This window comes from Condylura cristata, unplaced genomic scaffold, assembly GCF_000260355.1.
Source record: "Condylura cristata isolate star-nosed mole 26May11 unplaced genomic scaffold, ConCri1.0 scaffold00028, whole genome shotgun sequence".
In the NCBI taxonomy this organism is placed as follows: Eukaryota; Metazoa; Chordata; class Mammalia; order Eulipotyphla; family Talpidae; genus Condylura; species Condylura cristata.
This window is the reverse complement of record NW_004567129.1, coordinates 5,863,581-5,886,470: the sequence shown is the minus strand read 5'-3', so window position 1 is coordinate 5,886,470 and position 22,890 is coordinate 5,863,581. Positions and strand designations below refer to the sequence as shown.

Below are 22,890 nucleotides of genomic sequence, written 5' to 3'. Positions count from 1 at the left end.
TCTTCTGCTGCAAGATGGATCTGGCAAAGCATTCAACCTCGTGAAAGTGGTGTGTCCATGCCAACATCCCACTCTAGCCAGGGTAGGATTCTTATCCCTAGGAGGGAGAAACAAAGTGAAGACAGGGATGTAGAGTGATTTCAACATATTAAGAGGGCGAATAAGAATGAAATATTTGCATACGTGGGTTGAAGTATTTTTAAATGCTTGGATTCCTTAATGTATTCATGAGAAGAAAAAAGTATGTGGACAGAGAACCCTTATCAGAATTCAAGTGGGTAAGTGAAAATAGACGTTAGAAATCTTTCAAGCTAATTCCTTACTGATATTACTGTTGTGGTAGACATGGCATGGAGGGAGGGACGATAGATTTTTGAGTGTGTTTACTTCCTTTCTCATGCTTGGGTTTCAAGAGCAAATTGGCATCTGTAAAACCAATTATTGGCATTTCATGGACACTTAAGAAATAATTGGTGAACCACAACAAAGTTAAAAGTCAATTATTAGGTCAATTTGTTACTGTTTAACGTCAGTAGATTACCCAGCTTCACTCTCACTGCTTCATTCTTGGATTTACAGACATAAGTGGCTCAGAAAGGCAAAGTCAGCTGTGTCTGATCTGCATGGAGAGAAACGTCATTGGAATGGTGAAGAAAATGCAGGCCAGGATGGCCTTCTACTGTAAGACTGTTTCCTGAGGTCAACCATGTTGCACAAGAACTCTGTACTTCACATTCTGCTGAATACTTGACCAGCACTGACCTCCATTTGATTCACCTGTGCAAGAGTGTGGGTTTCTATGAGCTGATCTTTCATGGGAAACCGTGACTTATTTGCTATCTGCAAATCACAAGCATTCTTGCTTGACTACCTGTAGACAATAGCCCATATCATGAGCTATGGGAATACCCAGGCAGCCAAAGACCTGATCACATGACAATCTACATGGTGGTCTCAGGATAACTCTGCCTATGATTACATCAGCATATACACTTTGCTGACACAAATGTCTCCTGATGTATGGTCACAATGTCCCCTTCTCTGTTCCTCATAAACCTTTTGCCCCCTTGCTCTCTCTCCTCCCACCCCCACCCTTATTCCTCATACTATTGTTGCATGATCAGATTTACTAGCCTGTGTTCTTTCAATAAATGGCACAAGAACTTCTGTTCAAGTAGTAGAATCTTGCCTGGCAAACCTGCTCTAAGATGGTTGTGTCCTGTCCACTGTTGTATCACTTATGGTGCTCTGTCTGCAAAGTGGTAACAAAGTTCCTGTCATAACACAAGAACACAATGAGAGAGATTGTATTAATATTATCTCTAGTTCAAAGACTGCAGAGCTCAAGGAGATATTAGCAGCTGGACTTGGTTGCTGTAAAATGTAGGACTGGAACCCATAGCTGTCTTCCACAGTCCTCTGTCCAGTGTCCACTAGACCTCTTTGCTGGAGGTTAATTGGCTCACTGGCATGCATGTGTGTGCTCAAACACACACACGTATGCTCGGGTACATGCATGTAAACAATACAGGCAACCTCATGCTACATTTGCATATCCGATGTACCACCTCCAAACACACATACATATAAGAGGCACCCTTACCCCACGCACCCTTCCACCCCCAAATAAGATATAAACTCCTGCACATATCCCTGCACACACACACACAAATAATCACATGCACACATACCCACACACATTATATATACATACATATGCACACAACTCAGACACATTACACAGAGCCACCATACATACACACCAACTCACATACACACTGTGGAGGCCAAAAACAGGCTACCCAGGCTGACTGTTTTGAATTAAGAGATGTGGGGAGAAGAGGATCCAAGAATGATGTTTTTCCTAATTATCTGTCCTCCTAAAAACAGGAAATCTCTGTGGTGGTCCAGGAGGAGGGAGGCAGCCTCACCAGACCTACAAGACTTGCAAGGTCTGTTTTTGATGCTTATGTAGTGAGATCCTGCAAAATTCCTTTGTCTTTAAATTGGGAAGTTCTTTGTTCTATTTTTCTTCCTAAATTTATTAGTCCCCTTCTAGAGACTATATCATCTCATTGGTGGGACCAGTGACAGGTTCCATTATTCTATGCAGGGGCCTCTGTGCACACATAATTAAAGTTTATCTTTTCTCCTGCTAATGTCTCCTGTGTCAATTTGAGTTATTTTCTAGCCTGTGGACCTAGAAGAGTAGAGGAAGATTACCTTCTTTCCCAACAACACATGAGCAAATGCACACATATATTCCCACAAAGGACCAGATGTGTACATATACACATGCATACATACAATCCCTGTATAGGTGCAAACACACATGCACACATAAAGTATGCAAAAACGTACACATACCCTCATAGGCATACACACACACACACAATACACATGGTGTGACTCTAGTCAAGCATTGTGCCTGCTTCTTCAGATTCCTTGCTGTGAGTTTAGAACACATCACTATGCCCAGGGTCAGGGAGCAGGGCCTGGGGACTGTCTGGCTTCCCCTGAGTTTCAATCAGGATAAAGACACTTTCCTTTGTCTCACCAGTGGTTACTGCACAACATTTCTTTTCATTTGCACAAAAGAGCCCAGGGCTTTAAAAGTTTGGAAGCAAGCAGAATGTAGATTCCCAGGAGAGAGGGTCAGCCAGAGAAACCTCTCCGGGGAGGTCAGGCAACCAGTGTCAGGGAGCGGAAAGGGAGATTGAGCTTCCATTCATTCAGTTAGTCCCCGGTTTTTTTGTTCCCACTGCTCTGAGCAGTCCCCAACTCCCAGCTGCTTGCAAAAGTCTATCCCCCACAATAGCCTTGTGTTCCTGAGGTAGCTGGAGGTGGTAAGACTTGAGGTAGCTGGAGGTGGTAAGACTTAAGTCTTGGTAGATCAGGGAAGTGTAGCCAGTCTGGACTCAACCCTCCTGGTACCAGCATGGTACAGATCAGATCCAGATCCATCTGTCCAGTGAAGAAAGGGCTATGAGTTCAGAAGGGAATGACTGCGGGGGTGGGGGGTGGGGGGTGGGGAATGGGAGCTGGGTTACTGGTAGAAGCCAGACCTTCTTGGACCTGCCTGCAGCCCAGACATGCTTTGTAAGGAATGTAAATCTCCCCAAATCCCTCCAAGATAATGAAGAGAGCTTTGTGTGAGCCATTCCTCTAGTCGGATCCCCTCCATTTTCAACAAAAGACTCCACTGGACTGAAAATTTAGTAATAAGCAGAATTAAACCCTGATCACTGAATTGCATTCCCACTTGAGGATTAATTGTTAAGACACTGAATTGTACCCCCTTCTCCTGATTAACCATTAGCTGGTTCTGACTGCATTTACGGGAACTTGGAAAACTGATCATGTTACTGCCCTAATAAAATTCTCTGCATCCCTCTGAGGTTAATAGCAGCAGCAGTAACTGCTGGGAAAGTTAACCACCCTGACTCCCTGGCCCAGAGGTCTCTTTTACCTCAGGGACCCCTTCTGGACTGGCTAGAAGTGGGGTAGGGATGATTAACAGTCATTAAACCCAGTATGGAAACTTCTGAAAGGCCAGGAACCAGACTAACAGTCCTTACAGCAAAACAACCCAACACCAATGTGAGCGATTCTGCCAGAGAACAGTGTCAAAGGACACCCAGTCCTTTCAAGAATGCAATCTTTGCCCACTTGTGTGTACACAGGTGTGTCTTTTTCTTAATATAGTCACCATATGCCAGACTTAAAGGGGACTTAATCAAATTTTTCTCAAAGGGATCCAATACCCCCACATACTTGTCCCACATCATTAGGACTCCAGCACTCAGTGAGAAAAAGGTCTGGAAAGCCAAAGTCTCCAAAATTCAGGTTATATATCTGCTCATAAAACCAAAATTACCATCTGGGTGGTAAAGGAATTTTAAGTCTTTACTGAGATTACAAATCTCCTTTGCAGGAAGGGAATGATCTTTTAATCTGTGCTTAAATGTAGTTATGAAGTTTAAAAGTGTGTGTGTGTGTGTGTGTCTGTGCAGACAGCAAAAGGAGGGAAAGGGGGAAGGGAGGAGGAGAGAGAGAGAGAGAGAAAGAGAGAGACTTTCCCATTCCCTTCATTGTGAGTAGTACTTAGAAGGAAAGAGGATGGGCAGCACAAGAACAAAAGCAGAAGGGAAAATATTGAATTTGGATGCTACTTTCTATTCATTTGTTCCCTAAAATTCACAGGTATAATATTTTGTTGTTACATAGCAGGACCCTTTACTTTCTTACACCTCACACTTTGGTTCCCAAATACAATCCACTGCTCATCACCACTCAGTAAGGCAACTTTTATTTGTGCTGGCAACATACAACACATGAGACTAAAGTAACTCATAAGGTTACATTTACTCAGTTTAAGAGACCTCATTTTATTGTGAGACTACACCCAATTTTATCATGTTAAATGTCTTTTGTAGACTGTTGACAATTGATATTTCAATATGTTCTCACTTGACAGTTAAATAATAGAGACCTATTGTGTATTGCTTTGCTTTAAAAAATCATTTTGCAGGGCCTCCCTGGTGGTGCAGGGATTAAGTCTCAGCACTATGAAGCTATCACTAGCCACTGCAGCAGGAGTTCAATCCTAACCAGGAGGTGACCCATATAGTGTACCAGATCTCTCCTGTCTCATCTGCTATTCCCCTCAGCAGTGTATTTCAGTAGATCTGCCGGTTCTGCTCCCCTCTATTTCTCTGGTGAATCCTTTCACCTGTTGCACCTCTGGCCTGTACCCCTGTTCTTATATGTATAAATAAATAAAACAAATCTTTTAAAAAACATTTTGCACTAAAATCATATATGATAAAGGGGTGCAAGCAATGCACACAATATTTATTTGTTGAATTGAATATTAATGGCATGACTACCACATCAAAGGGAGAGTTTGAACTATTTTGACTATGACAATTGACATGGGACTAGAAATGATGTGTATCCCTGAAGTTATACAGCAACACCCTGGAAGGTTTTGTAATCCTATGTATGTATGTATGTATGCATATAGAACTGGAGTACAGGTCAGGAGTATGAAGGGTGAGAAGATTCACCAGAGACAGAATGGGAAACAGAACAAGCAGAGTGATGAAGTACACTGCTGAGGGGAACAGCGGGCAAGACAGGAGAGGTCTGCTGCGCCATGTGGGTTAGCTCCTGACCAGGGATCGAACTCATGCTGAAGCTGCTTAGTCTAGCTTTATAGTGCTGTGCTTCAACCCATTGTGCCACCAGGAGGGCCCATTTGTAACTTTATTTAGATGGTTACATGCTAGGGGGGTGAACTAACTAATTTATGAGCTTGCATGTGGTTATCACAGTTATAGGGATACCCTGGATGAGGCAAGAATGTTCAAATGTCTTGGAGTGTAAGAGTTCGTGTCACCCATAGAATGTCTTCCCAAATTTGGCCTGAGTTTAGAATGTTACATTGAGAAAAAGTCCTGTTTATATAAGCCAGCACTGAGAGCTTAACTCCTTTTTACTTTTAAACAAAAACACACATACCCCATTTTTTAAAAACATAGGCTGACTTTTTACAAGAATATGGTTCCAATGTAAATTGCAAGAAGGTTGAATTTTGATTAGTGGGACCTTGCCAAGAGTTATTCTTGGCAATAGGAAACCACATTGCTAGTGGGAAAGTCTCTATTGGCATTTTAGCCCCAATATATCCTGAACAAACTGGTGATTGGATACATTGTTGTGTACAACAATGCAAATTTCTCAAACACACACCAAAAACAAACAAACAAAAACTTTTTCTGACCTATGAAGTGCAAAGTTGGAAACTCCGATCTAGTCAATTTTATAATTTATTGTAGTTATAAAGAAGTTATCAGCCAGCATCACATCAGAGATTTCTAAGATTATATACATTGAGTTTTTCAGTCTAAAAAATATAAAATGTGTTGAAAGATAGGATATTTCTCCTGTGATGCTGAAATCCAGAACTAATCTTTATACTCTTGATGTCAGGGACATATTCATGGACTGATGACTCTGAGAAATGCTCCTGAGCTCTGAAAGCCCTACATTCCCTTGCAGCAGAGGTGAGTTTGACTCTTATTACAGGCCTTATAAAAAGAATGGTTGGCACTATGAAAAACTGTTTGGAGATTTCTCAAACTGCTAAAAAATGGAGCTTCCATATGATCCAGCAACCCCACTCCTAGATATCTACCCAAAAGATACAAAAGACACCTGGACCCCCATGTTTATTGTTGCTTTATTTACAATAAGAAAGACATGGAATCAACCTAAATGCACAAACTGGCTTAAAAAGATGTGGTACATATACACAATGGAATATTACTCAGCAATCAAAAAATAAGCATATGCCTTTTGCAGAAACATGGATGGAGCTGGAAGGGATCATGATTAGTGAAATAAGCAGAAAGAAAAGGAAAAAATAACAGATAGTTTCACTCATAGCAGGAGTATAAAGGACCAGGGGAGAAAATAATAATAATAATGAATAACTATATACCAGAGACATTTTATGGGGGTGGAGTGAGGAATGGGATCAAAAATGGGGAGGGGGAGGAAAGTGCAGTGGACTATGGTGCTGGAACATAGGTGATTTGGTGATGGGAAGCCCATGAGGATTACAACTAAGGCACAAAGTGATGTAAAAATAAGCTATTATATTATTAAAAAATAATTTAAAAAATAGGATCATAGTCACACACACACACAAAGAGTGGTTGGACAATCTTAGAAAGGGAATTGGCAATTACTGGAATTAATCTGGTTTATCAATAAATGATGATCATGAGGAAGCATTGATTTTAGGATTTGATCAGAGTAAATTTTGATGTCATTATTGACAAGATGAAGCAATATCATATGATCAATATCAACTTGAAAAAAGCTTTCCAGTGCTTTATCCAAATAAGTCCCAATGGAAATTATAGTGTTGTTTTACTAAACAGTAATGAGAACAGCCTATATCAAACAAGAGGGATACTGCTAAGTCATACTTAGAAAATAATGTATAGTCTTAATATGCATATAATTTAAGAGGAGAAAAGACTTAAAGTATCATCTATCTAAACAAATCAGACAAATGGAGAAGAGATTTGATAAGGTACTTCACAAAGAGGACACCCCCTGGCCAATGAACATATGAAAAATATGCTCATAATTATTAATCATTAGAGAATTAAAATTTAAGATGGAATTAATCCCTACACACCCATCAGAATGACTGAAATTAAGAAACCAGATCACACCAGACATGGGAAAGTATATAAAGGACAAGGGGAATAACTAGAATTCCCACACTTTGCCCTAAGTAAATGATTGCTTTGCTGCAATGTATTTTTTTAAAGGATGCTAATGTTGAATTAATAACATACTGTGAGTTTCACAATCCCACTCCATTGAATGTATCCAAGAGTAATGGGCACCTATGATTCCAACAGAGGTTTATAAGAACTCTTCACGACTGCCAACAAAATGAAAAACTCAATTTTCCATTAATGGAATGGAAACCTCAATAGTCACACAATGGAAAGTCATACTGCAGAGATTGGTGCAAATTTTATGTAAGAACAAGATTAGTAAATAAGTTAAACTTGGAGGGTCTTGGCCTCTTTCTCAAATATTCAATTTTGCAGGAAAGCAGTCAAAGAAATAAGTAAATAAATGAGCATAACTGTGTGAAATAGCATTTACAGAAATACTGACTAGTCCAGATTTGTCTTATAAGCAAGCTATAGTTTGCCAAACCCTGTTTTCTACAATTAAAATTAATTACTCATACATTATGACTGAATCTACATAGTGTTGAATGTTGATCACTGGAACTAAATATTGATCACTGGAAGGTTCCATATTCATAAAGTTAGCAAAACCAGCAGAGTTAAATTATGGTGTCGAAAGTTAGGACAGTGTTTACTTTCGAGGAAAACAGAAAGGCTAATGATTGCAAGGAGACCTAAGAAGGGTTTCTGGGGATTGTTAATGTTTTTCTTCTTGACCAAAGAGGGATATAATATTTCCTGTTTGTTGGAATTATACTATATAATGTTACAGGTGATATCTATATATAACATATACGAAAATATATAATAAAAATAATATATGATAGAAATATAAAATAACTATATAGGATGCAATGCCTTTTTGCATACTGTATAATGCTTGATTATATTCTGTAAATATATATAGTACTTTATATATATATATATACTATAGTAGTCTGTATATATAGAGAAATAAAATTGTACTATCTTCATAATTTTCTATAAATCATTCTAAAATGAAACATTTACTAAAACAGATATATTTATATCCATGGCTACACTTATTATATACAAAACACATTATACAATTATTAATATTTATTACATTTATATTTTATTATCTGTTGAAATTAACTTTTGCTTTTAGAATAGCTTTAGATTTTCAGAACAGTTGTAAAGATAGAATTCCTGTACCCACACCACATTCCCCTACTGCCAACATCTTCTATGATTGTGGGTTAGTTGGCATAACTCATGAGTCAATTACATATATAATCATTAACTAAAGCTTATACTTTATCTCAATTTCCTTACTTCTCCCCCATTCCCTTTTCTGTTCCAGGATCCCATATTTCATTTAGTAGTCCTCTTCATTCGACTTCCATTTCCTTTCCCTGTCCTCCTGCTTCATGGTGCCAACTGGAAATACTGATAAAGTTTCCATACAACCCACAACTCATGCTCTACCCACTAAGCTAGCCAGCCTAATGACCACACAGTTGTTCTTGCTGAATCTCTCCAGGTAAAGCCAAACCTGGGACTAGGAGCATGCTAGGGTCCCCATCAGACTGTGGGTAACTTATTTCAGCTGCAAGCATCACATTCCATATGTGAATTCCAAATAAGGATTCTATACATGGATTGCATATGTGAATTCCATATAAGAACTATATAAATGGGTTCCAGATAGTAATTCCATGGAAGCAGCAACACATGTCCAGCTCATGCCTTCCAATTCCCTGATCCCACCAGACCCCAATCTTGAGGTCCTTGAGTGCTTACCTTCAGCTGGTCGAAATCCCAGAATCCACTCACACTCGAGTTCACCTTTCCCTCCCCTGACCTCTCTCTCTTCCACATCTTCTCTTAGTGAAGACTATAGTCTCTGGCCTAGTACATGTAGCTTTACCCACACCTGGGCAGTTGGAGGGCAATGCAGCCCCCTGCCCATGTCACCCTCAGGTCCAGACCAGAAACCTCAGGCCCCCTTTGGAAATCCTGTTTCCCTGTTCCTATTCTGATCACAACTTCTCTCCAGTCTCACCCTCTGCTCTCCAGCCCTACCCACCCCTGTATGCTGCCTAAAGAACTGAATCAACTAGTCAGCAAGGAGGGCTTCACATTTCCCTTCTGGCCAGTTCCTCCTCTATGCCCTCGGTCCCAAAACCTCTTGGCTACTCAGGAACATCAGTCCACCAATGAATTTAACCCTCTTCTTCTAAATTCATTTCATCTGCATATGGGATTATTCCATTAGCCTTTCGTGCACACATACTCACATACTCTCTCCTCTCTCAATATAGTGCCCACCCAATGTGGGGCTCAAACTTATGGCTGTGCTATTAAGAGTCCCAATCTCTACCAATGAGCCAACCAAGCAACCACTGAGAGGTTATTGCTGAATCTCTAAGTAAAGCTGAGCCTGGGGTCAGGACCATGCCAGGGTCCCAACCAGATTGTGGACAAGAACACTTCTGCCCAACACCTCCCATCCACATAGGAATTCAATATAGGAATAACCTGGACAGTTCTGATGAGAGCTGGTCAGGTTTTGCATAGAATGATCTGTATTGATAAAGGAACCATTTCCTCACATCATATCATCAGCATTGCTGCTGATGTATCATTGTAGATGTTGATGTTGACATTGATCACCTGGCTGAGTAGTGTGTATTAGGTTTCTCCTCTGTACTGTTTCAATTTCTGTTTCCACGCTGTGCTCTTTGGGAAGGAGACACTATGTGTGCCCAACACTCCTCAAATGTGAGTTATGTTCACCTCTGTGAATGGGGTACAGCTACATCAAATATGTGGAGTTTTACTTATTCAATATTTATATCAGTATAGACTCATGGATATTTAACTGTTGTACCAGGCAGTACCACACAACGAAATGCAAGTCGTGGAGCAAAATATATAGCAGGATGCAGCTGAAAAGGCAAAACCTGGCCTTTTTATTGATTGAATGATTTTACAGAGTCAATAACTCAGGGTAAAAAAGAAAAAGGTTAGAAGGATGCAAATGTATGCTTCGGTTATCGAGGCTTTTTGGGGAGATGAGTCTGAGGATCCAGATTAGTTTTATGCCCATGTTTGAAGATTGAATCAAGCTTCCATCCATCCCCCAATCGAGGTTGCGATCTTAACAAGGCATCCACTGATCAGTCTCTGGGACGCAAAGTTACAAGTCAGTCCACACTCCCTGTTCCTGGTCATGCCTAGTGACATGTACTCATTGTCCCAGGGTATTAAGCATCCTGCTCTTGTATAACTTGAGACAACATTTGCAGGTTCAGCAGTTTGCATTCTTTAAGTTTAGGTAATTGATTGACTGGGCCAAATGGACTTTGTCCTGAAAAGGATAAACTGCATAGCCAATGGTGGCTTAAGCAGCCCTTTAACCCCAGCAGACTCACATTTACCGACCCTTATATTTTGGACAATTTGTCCACATATATTATATTTTACAATGAAAATATTTAGAATCACATGAAAACTCCTGTAAAAACTGGAATTTTATTTGCTAGCAACACAAGAGGAGTCAACCATAGCACAAAATGAATCAAGAGAGCAAATGAGTCTTTGGATATGTAGTTAAAAATATGGTTTTAGGAAAGGCGATGATCTTTCTGTACTGAGTACTATTGTACTGAAAATTATATGCCACTATTTGGTCCAAAGTGATTGGATCCCATTCTGAGACAGCTAAGGATCCTCAAAACCTTATTCAAAAGTTAAAAGATCTGACCCATTTGGAATTAATGACAACTGTTCCGGCAGTTTAGACAGTTTACCCCATAATGTCTCAATAATAGACAAAGAAAAGATTTACTCCAAGCTCAAAACTCTAGATCTCTTTTCCAGGCCTTTTTTCTTCCTGCTGTCTGAAATAAACAATGAGATATACATTGTATTTCCACACTTAAATATTATCATGACTAAAAGCTTGAAAAGCACAACTTGCTACCAGCAAGACCGCCCTGATGTCTGGGAGATGACCTTTCATGACTGTCATATCCAGAGCTGCTGATGTCACTGTGACATTAGTACATACTTGATCCACCATGTCAATACCATCCAACACTCCCCATAACAACCCAGTCTTTATTGATTTATTGCAACAAAGGTTTGTTTTTGTTTTAATATTGTAACTCTTAAAAATGTGGCTCCTTTAGACATGGCTCTTGCACCAGATACATTACATTCTACTGTATAGAAGGTGATTGGCAGAACTCGAGGACCATCATCCCAGAGATATCAGTTATTTAAAAAAATAGGAACTGGAAGTGGTCTCTGTGGTTTCAAGTGAGAAATGAAGGATAAAAACCACCATCTCACTCAGCATAGAGAAGAAATTCTGAATACTCTGAGCTGTCTTGAACTAGAAAGCCCATCTTCAGAGGCCTGGAAGGGCTTGTTAGCAGAGCTATACTGGCAATAGATAAGATGACCACTTGCTGGGGATGTTACAGAGAGAATTCTTGTTTCAGTTAGAAAACTACTTCAAACCTCCCCCCCCAAAAGATATTTGTGGTTATGAAGTCATTTGTTCTGGCATTCTCACCACCTGGGTCCAGGTTTGTAAGTCTCTTTGGGGTAAGATATCTTGTCTTCAGAGGTGCCTTCTAAAAGGCAGCTTGGCTGGTAGAAGGAAATACGTTGACCCATTGGCATCATTAGCAAGAATGGGCTGATCCAGTTGGCTTCTTGCAAAGTTAAGAGCCTCTTGTTGGGAATGGGTTCATTATGGGCTCAAGGAGAGTGTAGGACAAATGACAAGGTCCCAAAAGGGACACAGTTCAGCACAGATGAGTGAAATCCTCATTCAGTGGCCAGGTAGTGCAACTAGACCCCTCTCTCCTCAAAGAGCAGAACAAAGCCTCAGGGATGAGGAGGGGTTGGGTTAATCCTCATCTCTAACTCCATATTGGTGTTCCCCACTGGGATATCCTTCTTTCCACCACTATTCACCTCTATTAGTTGCTGCAACTCCCGAAGCTTCCCCAGTCAGGAACTGGCCCACATACTCACTGCTGAACACTGGCATCCAATGCAGAACATGCCAAGGACCTGGTCCTTTCAGCACCACTCAATGAATATTAATTAAGTATGCTTAATATGCTGGGGATTAGGCTAGACACGGGAGCGCAGCTAGTGAAAACCAAAACGAAAGAACAAACAAAACATTACGACACTTGACCTCCTGAAGTTCATGGTGTTATAGGAGAGACAATAAAATCTTTTAAAATAACCAAGTTAAGTGCAGATTCAAGCTGAGTGCAGAGCCGGGAATGAGTAAGGTGTGGGATGGAAGATGATGAAGTTGGGTGCTAAGGAAGTGACATGTCAGGAGACACAAGGGGAAGAGGCATGTGATAAACTGAGTGAAGAACTGAAGAAATGAATGGGGGGGGGAAGGAGGATGTCTAGGGAGAGGAGGACCTAAGAGTAGGGGAGCTTTCTACTAGGATGAGAGACTATCATCTCCAGTACCTGTGGGTGTGAGGCATGATGGGAAAAGGATGCCAGTCCTGTGACAGCAACACAGGATGCTGAGTCTCTTCAGAAGAGGAAATTGTGTCTCAAGAAGAGCAGGTGACTGCCAATGCCTCACAGCTGGTAAATAAGAGACAGGATTCGAACTCAGTGCCCCAGACTCTGCCACTCAGGTTAATAGTGTGTGATCCTTTCACTCTTGGGGAAAGGAGCATTCTCATCTAGTTGCCCATGGCCTAGATGCTTTTGTGCTCTCCTTGGGGGTCCTGGATGGAGCTGCTGGGGGACCATGTGGGTTGCCACCAGAAGATGCACTCCATCAAGGCTCCAGTGTGGGGACTCCTGACAAAGGGTGAAGCCTACAGCAAATTGTCAAATTATACTTCATCCTCACCTCGAAAGCCATCAGACATCAGAGCCGGCAGCTCTGAATCATGGCTGGTGAAGGAGGCCCACCAAGGTTGTGGTTCTGATCTGTGATGAAGTGGCTGACAGGCGGAATGGAGGTTTATGGAGGGTAGGGATCCCAGGGCTAGCCAAAGACAACTTCAGGTCCTTACTCTAAAGCATCTAGGCTGAGGGCCAGTAGCACTTCTTACCTCCTTGTCCATGATGAGACTGGGAGGGCATGCAAGAGGTGATACCATCCCACATGAGACCCTATATTGGTTCTCTATGAAGCACAAGTCACACTTACTAGTACTTGATCTCCCTCAGGTCTTGAGATAGCCCAAAGTCCTCGGTCTGCAACCTCTTATCGCTGAGGTGCTTGAGAGCAGGAGTTCACCTAGGGCTCCTCTAAGGCCAGCAGCCAGTTCCCAGTTCCCAGTCCTAAGCTCTAGCCTCCTTCCCACACTATTGGCTGCTGGGTACATTTCCTTCCAAGTTCAGCCTTGTCCATATTACCCACTATCAGTGTCCTCTTCCTTCCTGCTCCCTGTCTCTCTGCATGTGCTAACTCCAACCATGTTTTGGAACAAGTCCATACTTCATGAAGCACTAGATTTTACTGCTCTCCTTTTCCCTTTCCTGTTTAAAAAACATGATTTGCCAGCATTTACCATGCAGTAGGTGCCAAGTAGTTTACATTGGTATTTTTATTATTTTACTGTTGAGGGGACAGAACTCTAGGAAGATGGTATCAATGACACAAAGCTACTGACTTAGTAAGAAGCAGAATTAGACTTGAATACAAGTGACCCAACCTCAAAGCAAAATCTTTTCTTCTCTCTCCAGAGGAGCAAGCACTCAACCTTTATTGGAATTCTGCAGCCAGGTACTGGCATGTGTGTCCAGATCCACAACTTTTATAAGTGACTTACCCTCGCCCATCTCTGCTTTCCTCCCTGTAAAATAAGAGCCATAAGTACTTCAAATACTTTGTATTTGTTATGTCTCCAGAGGTACAAAGGTTAAATAAGGAAGGGCTAATTCATAAGTACTGGTTGTCTCTTATTTTTTGCCTAAAGCAGGTAGCAGAGTAGAGTGATTAAGAACATAAAGCTCTAAAACACAACTGCAGGACTCCACTGCTGTGTGATCTTGGATGAGTGTTAATGTCTCTGTGCCTCAGTGTCCTCACCTGTGAAATTACTATAATAATAATAGAACTGATGGAGAAGAAGAGTAGAAAACCTGAGGGAGGCATCACAAGGTTGGAATCTGATTCATGCAGGGAGGTGGGGGCAGAAGGAACAAACATGACAATTAACCCAGTCACAGAGACTCCTATATCAGACTGCTGTAGGGAATATCAGAAGAACAGACCTGAGGGTAAAGATACAGAGATTGGGTCCATTGTGTGATTCCACATAGTTCTCCAAAATCAGCAGTGATCAGTCCACAAAGGAATGAGCCCCTCTCCAAGAGAAAAAGACAGTATCAGGGCAGTCTCTGCACTGGCTCAGGGCAGCAGTCCTCTGCCCCCCTGTGCCTATGCAGGTGCTTCTTCCCACCAGCTCTCTCCCTCTGCAGGGCAACAACCACCTGCCTGCCTGCGACCTGTATCTGCCCGGACTTCTCTGCACTGACCTGTATCTGCCTGGACTTCTGTGCACTGACCTCCCTCAGCGGAGGCCCCTCGCCTAAGGCCACCCACCTGCAGCCATGCAGGCCCCTCTTAGCAAACCTGTTGGGGCACCTTGCCTGCCTACTTGTGCCTATGCAAGTGTCCTTTACTCCTCTGTCATTTCCCCTAATAAACCTGTTCTCTAAATATAACTGAGTCTCTGTCTTGTGGAGTAACTCACCGCATGCTGCTGAAAGGGGAGTTCTGGTGAAACATTTCTCAGAGTGAACCCAAGGACCCTGCACAAAAATGACACCAGAATCTACTTCAAAAGGATGTTGTAATCAAAGAAATTGAGCATATTACCTGCTGAGTCCCAGTGCCTGGAACAGAGGTTGGCAGAGCATAAGGTATCAATAAATAGGATGAACGGACAAGTAGCTGGACATGGCTCCTGGCACCAATAGATACAGGTCAGTATTAGTTGTATTATCGTTATTATTTCTCCCTGGTTTATTTCCCCTCAGGCAAGACCAAAAGTACTTTACCTCTGCCGAGAAACTCTTCCTATAGTTCTATATTCCCTCCATTTAACACTTCTGCTTGACTCAGGTGAGGGTAGCTGCAGTCCTGTGGCCATGGACACAATGAGACACTCCTTCCCCTTCCAGAGCAGATTTTCCAAATCTTACTGCCTACTGGTTGCCTGGATTTCCTAGCTCTCTCTCTTTTCCTCTCCCTCTCTGGGTCTGAGAGCTACAGTTTTTATCATTTACCATTCAGATTGGATTCTGTCAAATATTATCCAACTAGTTATCTCTCTAGAGGTGGAGCTGTCATTAAAAAAAATAATGTGTGTACGTGTGCATTGCGGGTGAGTATGTACATATCTGTTGTGCGTGCTGGGGGCATAAGGGGGAGCAATAGAATAGCAAGTGCTCTGGTATTTATAGCAAAGTGCACACCCAATTTAAATTATCCACCAGGAAATATGCATGCATGCATGAGCTTAATCCAGGCTCATTCAAAGTGCGCCTGGGTGGCTTCCCCCCCGCCCGCTTTTTGCAGCTCTCCGTTCATAAAACCCAGGCTGCCTCCAGCCTGCCTTTACCCACTGCACTTGCTGGCCCTGAGCTCACAAAGGTGTGGGGACTCTCCGAGAATGAGCACTTTATGGCTTTGCCTGGCTGTCACTGCAGCTATGGGAGGAACAATTCTTTGCAAACTCAAGAAGAGCCCAGGACAGGGGGGGAGAAAGGTGGTCTGCCTGGCAGGCCTGTGGGGAGGGGCTTGTCTACTCAGCCTGTCCCTCTTCTGGGGCTCGATCATCTTCTCCCTGTCCTGTTTCCTCATGTGCACTTTCTTCTCTGGCCAAGAGTTGTTACCTGTGGATCAAAAGGCGGTGCTGGTCACAGGTAAGCGGACGGCACTGTGCTTCTCACCCAAAGAAGGATCTGGTACTTTGCTTTGCTTTAGCGGGACTTTTTCAAATTGTTTAGAATGGGCAGGTTTGGGGGTTTTGGGGTGCTCCTCTCCTTTTCCTGTAACAAATTGTCATTTAAAAATAAAATCCTTGGCATGGAGTAAATGAAAGCACACCACCAAGTGGTTTTCACATTGTTTTGGTTTGCTTTGCTCCGGTTGAGCACTGGAGGGGGCTGGCGGTGAGAAATGGGGTCTCTGCGGGGCTCCGGAGCAAGGATTCTGTTAATTTCCCAGGATAGATATTAATAAGCAAACCTGTGGTATTTCATGTATTTCGTTGTGTCCAGAAAAGTCCCATGGGTTTCTTTAGGCTTAAACAGAATTTTACTCTGAGTTTAGGGTTTGCCGGCTGCTGTCAAGAACCTATGGCTCATCTGAACCTTTTGTCTATAAATCTGTCATCAAACCGCTAACATTTCTTAATTGGATCAAGCTGGCAGTGTGTCCGGGCGGCTGTTGCTGGTTAGCTGAGATGCCAGCTTTTCTCTTCTTTTGTGTTTCTTTCCCCCTCCCTGCTGCAAGTGTGAGGCCAAATTCAATACCTTGGGTCGTAAAACTGGTTGGTTTGGTTGTGAAGTCTGAACTTGGATAAGGCATTAATTAGGATTACCCAGCATTATCCTAATTCAGGGAGTCCCACCATAATAAGACAACAGCTGCAGAATCATTTGTCTGGAGGTCACCACGCCCCTATACACCCCCACCCCAAACTCCCAGGGGCCAGAACCCTCTGCCATGAGGATGAATATGAGGTGTGGGTGGAAGCAAATCAGGGGTTTCCTGAATTCACTGAGGAATGAACTCTAAAGTGACATGTCGATTTTCTTGATTCTAACCCTAACACAAAATTCTTTCATAAAATGCAATGCGACTAATCACTACCTGGAGTCTTGAAGTGCTACCTGAAACAAATCAAAAGTAGAAGATTCATTTGATCAATGGTAAGTTTATCTACCTGACATGCAATTGAAGACTGTGATTTCCATCTTTTTGTGAGAGTCCTCTAACAAACATGCACTTGGTGAAAAGCTATCACAATAGTCTAAATCCTTCTATTCTCAGTGTAGTAGCAAGTATGCAGGATTTCAGGATAAACCTAAATTATTTTTTTGCATTTTACCACTTGCCTAAAAGAAGAAAGGACAATTTAGCATGTAAAAAAAAAAAAAAAAAAAAGCCGGGGCTTCCCTGTGGCTCAACGGGATTGGGTGTCAGCACTGTGAAGCTGTCAGCAGCCACTGCAGCAGCATGATTTCCATCCCTGGCCAGGGAACTGACCCACATAGGGCACAGCAGACCACTCCTGTCTCACCTGCTGCACCCCTCAGCAGTGCATTTCAGTAGGTCCACCTGTTCTGCCCCCTACTCTGTCTCTGGTGAATCCTCTCACTGTGCCCCCACACACCTCCAGCCCATACTCCTGCTCTAATGTGCATAAATAAGTAAAATAAATCTTAAAAAAAAAAAACAAAACGATGCTGTTGTTGACACTAATGACAGATGATCTCCCAGAGGTTTAAATAATCCTGGGAAATCAGTTTCAGTGACCAGCACTTCTAAGGCTAATATTAAGAATACTAAAGATTAGGATCAACTCAAGCAAGCCTTAGGGTAACCAAGAATACAGGAATCTTTTTTTGCTTGTTTTTCTTGTCACTGTTCTTTATCCTCTCTTTTGAAGATGCAGGCATGGAGAAATGCTTACAAAATACACACCCAAGTCAGGAAGCCCACATCAGTCACTGAAATGTCCTGACTTGTAGTTAGTGACATGTTCAAATGATTGAATCAATTAGGCAACTTAAGCCCAGTGACTAATCCCTAACTGAAATGCTTAGCAATTAGAAAGCTTGGACTTCAGGAAGAAACTACTTACATTCAAGGGTAACTGAAATGTCAATTTCAGGTTCCTGGTCATTTTCATGAGGAATGCCATAGGTTCAATATAATTCAAGAGAAGGTTTCAAGACCTTTGTGCTCAGTAGAGAAATTTAAATTGAATGCATTTAAGTGGAACAGAACTCATTAAAAAAGGAGAAGCCACCGTGACTTGGAATAACCTTTGTTTAAGGTTGGCTTATGTTATAAATTAGTACACATTTTAGTTGGTGAGTATGGGTGCAAAGGGGAATGTGGTAGTGAGTATCAAAAGCCATCCATATTCTTTTATCTAATAATTCAAGTTTTGGAAATTATTCTTAAAGACAGAGCTCAAACCTAAAAGGAAAAGGGCAGATGCAAAACCAAATGGCATATTCACAAAGTTGTTTATAAAAATTTTATTTGAAATGGCCCTCCCTGGTGGCGCAGCGGGTTAAAGCACAGCACTGAGAATCTAAAGCTGCTTCCGCATGAGTTCAATTCCCTCCTGCCCCGGAGGTGACCACATGGCGTGGCAGACCTCTCCTGACCCGCCCGCTGCTCCCCTCAGCAGTGTACTTCATCCATCTGCCTGTTCTGCTCCCCACTCTGTCTCTGGTGAAGCCTCTCACCATCCCTGAGCCTCTGGCCTGTACCCCAGTTCTGTATGCACAAATAAATAAATCTTTTTTTAAAAAAAAATTATTTGAAATAAGATACTGAAAGCAATCAAGTTGATGATAAATTATGGTATATTTATTTCTGGGCTTAACCATTAAAAGTGACAACTGCAGGGCTCTCCCCAGTGGCACAAAGGGTTAGGATGAAGCACTGCAAGCTAGCTCAGCTGCTTCAGTGCAAGTTTGATCCCGATCCAAAACCCGGAGCTGACCCACATGGAGCAGCAGACCTCTCCTGACCTGCCCGCTGCTCCCCTCAGCAGTGTACGTCCTCCATCTGCCTGTTCTGGTCCCCTCTCTGTCTCTGGTGAAGCCTCTCACTGCCCCTGCACCTCTGCCTTGCCCTCCATTTCTGTATGCATAAATAAATAAATCTTTTTGAAAAAAATGACAACTACAGGCTGGTGTTACATGGGAAACTAGCTAAAAGGAAAACACGCAGGAGATGCAGGTATTTTAAAATTATTTTTATTATATTTATTATTTTTATCATATTGAGGAGACACTGGATATGACATTGGCAGAAAGGCTTACATGGACCACCAGAGCACCCACTGTCCTTTACCCGAGACCATCAGGCCTGCTGTTTTGGCGTCCACCTCTTCCTTCCCCCTCGAGAGGCTTCAGTTCTACAGTCTGATTTACAGCGTTGGTTTTGGTTTATTTTGACCTGATCCTTCATTTTATTTCTTTACGTTCTAAATGTGAGCTCAGTCATCTGGTGATTCTTCGTCCTTTGACAAAGCCCTCCACCAGCCTTCCAGTTTCCTCCATATTGTTGCAAATGGAAAAATTTCATCTTTTAGCTGAGAAGTGCACCTTGGTGTCTACATACCACATCTTTGTCCACTCACCTTTTCTTGGGGCTCTTAGGTGGGTCACTGGGTTACGACAAAACAGAGCTGCAAAGAACATGGGTGTGTACGTAGCCCTTTGAATTCAAACCTTTGCACTCTTTGGGTAAATACATAGGAGTGGGATTACTAAATCATATGACAAACCCATTTTGAATATTTTGGAAAAGCTCCATATTGTTTTCCATAAGTGCTAGGCCAGTCTCTGTGCCCTGCAGTGCATGTGGGTTCCTTTTTCTCCACACCTTGACCAGCTTTTGTTGCTTTGCTTGCTTCTGCTTTTTGTTTTGTTTTGTTTTGTTTTTAATGTGGGCCATTTTCATAGAGGTGGGGGGGGGGAGCTACAGGTGTTTGAATAAAACTGCAACTGTATCACATGAATGACAAAAACAATGGAAGAATGTAGTCTGTGAACGGTTGAATTAGACTACTGGGGTAATTCTTCCCCTAATTTCCCTCCTTGAATTACTCCAGTGTAGTTGTTTGATAAAAAGATCTTAAAAGAGAACATTACAAGAATAAAGTCTGGGGGCCTCCCTGGTGACATAGGGAGTTAAGTCTCAGCCCTATCACTCCTGGGACCTGAGTTCAACCCCCAGCAAGGGAGGTGACCCACATGGCACAGCAGACCTCTCCTGTCTCACCCCTGCTCCCCTTAGCAGTAGCAGTACATCTGCCTGTTCTGCTCCTCAGTCTGTCTCTGGTGAATCCTCTTAACCCCTGAACCTCTGGCCTTTATCCCAGTTCTTCTATGCATAAATAAGTGGATCTTTAAAGAAAAAAAGGATAAAGTCTGTTTTAATGCTTACTTAATTTTGAACCCAGCTGTAGGACAATTACAAATAACTTTTTTCAGTCTTTTATTTCATTTTGCTAACACATTCAAAGATTTTTTTGTCTTTGTAAGAAGTTATGCACGATGAAAAAAGCAAGCTAAAGGGTTTGAACAAAATTTGTCTTCTAGGTACTGAAACTATAGAACCATTCAATTTTTAAAATGACTATAAAATTAGTGAAGATGTGTCCCATCTGGTTGCAATAGCAGCTCAAACACAATATTGTATGAAAATCTTCAATGCCAGACTGCCTTTGAACCTTACCTTAGAGTGTGTTTTCCAGGCAGAATCTAAGATAAGGATGTGTGGGAAAGGGATTTACTTGGAAAGTTCTCGGGAATATTGCTCCTGGGATGGAGAAAATGGAAGTAGCAAAGAGCAGGGGTCAAGTGGGATGGGGTGTGATGTCAAAGAAGATGCTCTCTGGCTTAATCACCTGGGACAGAACTGAAGGCAATGAGTCACAGGAGAACTGTCCCCTTGGAGACTCAGGGAACCCCGTCTTCACTCCCTCACGCCTGTTAATTATTAGTTAAGGCCTGCTACCTCCTGTGTCTTGGGCAGGGTAGATGGGAGGAGGGGTGGCTTAAACAACCCCAGACATCTGACTCTCAGTGGCCATTGGCAAAGTGAATTCCATTTGGGGGGTGACATCAGACAAATCATAGGTGCTAACTTCAGACACATCACAGGTGCTGGGCCTGTAGAGCCACAAAAAGGGTCCAGATATCCAGGCAGGGTGACAGTCTGCTACAGACCTTCTATTAGGTATGTGATGTTCAGGGTTTTGAATTTAGGTTTTTTTTCCTCTATAAAGTGGAGATGATGACACACACACACACACAGATGGAGACGGTGGGTGGGAAAGTAGTGACTTTGTGTATTGGGGAGGGGGAGGGGAGGATTGAGGTGTTAGGGAGAAAATACTATAAGGGAGACAAAGAAATGGAGAGAAGATACATGACGCATCAACAACACCACGCTAAGAAATGGGAGTTGTGGAGCAGGCTGCACAATGCTGGGTGCTGCTGAAGAGCAAGATCCCAGCCTTTTTATTGATAGAACAACCATCGGCATCAGTTTCAGTTATGTGGGGCAGCAGGAAGAGATGGGTGAAACTTGAAAATATGCTTTGTCATTTAGGGCTGCAGGGGGACATAATTCTGCTGACCAGATAATTCTTATCTGCTTGAGATCCAAGTGTTGTAATCAAAACCAGACTCCAGGCCCCTGGCCATGGTTCCAGTCTTATCAACAAGGCATTACACTGGTCAGATTCTGGGATCCCCCAGGTGTTCCTAGTGATGCATACCCTTCCCAGTGTGATCAAGCTTTCTGCTCTTGATTGATTTGTAAGGCACCTTGTAAGGTTGGGCTCCTATGACTGATTGACCGGGAAGTTCTGACCTTGCATAGGAATGCACCACTGCAGGGAATGAAAATGGCCAAACAGGCTGCTTAAGTCTAGCAGACTCACAGACACATTTATTCATTCAACAACTACATGTTGAATCCTTAGAATGTGCCGTCTGTTGTCCAAAGTCATGGAGGAGGAAATTTAACATCGTGGAGTTATATTGTCCTGGATGGATCAAAATCCCTAGTTTTTCTTGACTTTGAAGACACATAACACTGGCATTACTTTCTCCTTGTTGGAAGTTGTGTGTTGTCTTTCTCTTTCTATCCTCTGGACCTGGTAGAATATACATTGGTAACTTTGTTTCTATGTTCAGGCTTTTCACTGTGACCTCTCTAGTCTTTCTTGCCCACCTTGGGTGCTACCTATTGATTTGGCACCTACTGTGTACAGGTCACAGGACTAGAGGGATTCATGGTATTTTGGGAGAGATACAGACACAACTAAGTATGACTGTGTGAAAGGGTACAAAGGGAATTATCTGTTTCCCAAATTGCCATGGGGGCCCAGGAATGGGTACAGTTCACATGTGGGGGGGACTATGGAAAGTTTGACAAAGGAGGCCTTCACCAGGAATTAAAAAGGAGACTTGTAGAGGGAAAATAGAAAGATCTTCTAGGCTGAATGGTTAAGTAGTTACAGGGCACAGAACTAAAACTCATTAAAAAATTGCTGCATTGTATCATTTTTAATTTAATTTCTTTTGGTTTAGGGGGATAATTTTTAAAAATTATATATAATAGTTTATTTTTACATCATTTTATGCATTTTCCATCTCATTTGTAATCCCCTTGGGCTTCCCATCACCAAATCACCCATGTGCCATCACCATAGTCCAGTGCATTTCCCTCCCCCCACTATTTTTGATCACATTCCCCACTCCACCTTTGGGGGATAATTTTTTTTAAAGATTTATTTATTTATTCATACAGAACTGGGGTACAGGCCAGAGATGCAGAGGGTAAGAGGATTCACCAGAGACAGAGTGG

The 22,890-nt window shown here is 42.2% G+C and overlaps 1 protein-coding gene across 1 annotated transcript in view; it reads left to right on the top strand.

The window, feature by feature from the left end:
- The first annotated feature begins 15,931 nt into the window (after positions 1-15,931).
- HSD17B2 (hydroxysteroid (17-beta) dehydrogenase 2) overlaps positions 15,932-22,890 on the top strand; it is a 58,457-nt gene continuing 51,498 nt past the window's right edge. Inside the window, exon 1 of the mRNA XM_004690158.1 lies at positions 15,932-16,184. Coding sequence (XP_004690215.1) covers positions 15,932-16,184 — 253 coding nt within the window. The remainder of the gene's footprint in view (positions 16,185-22,890) is intronic.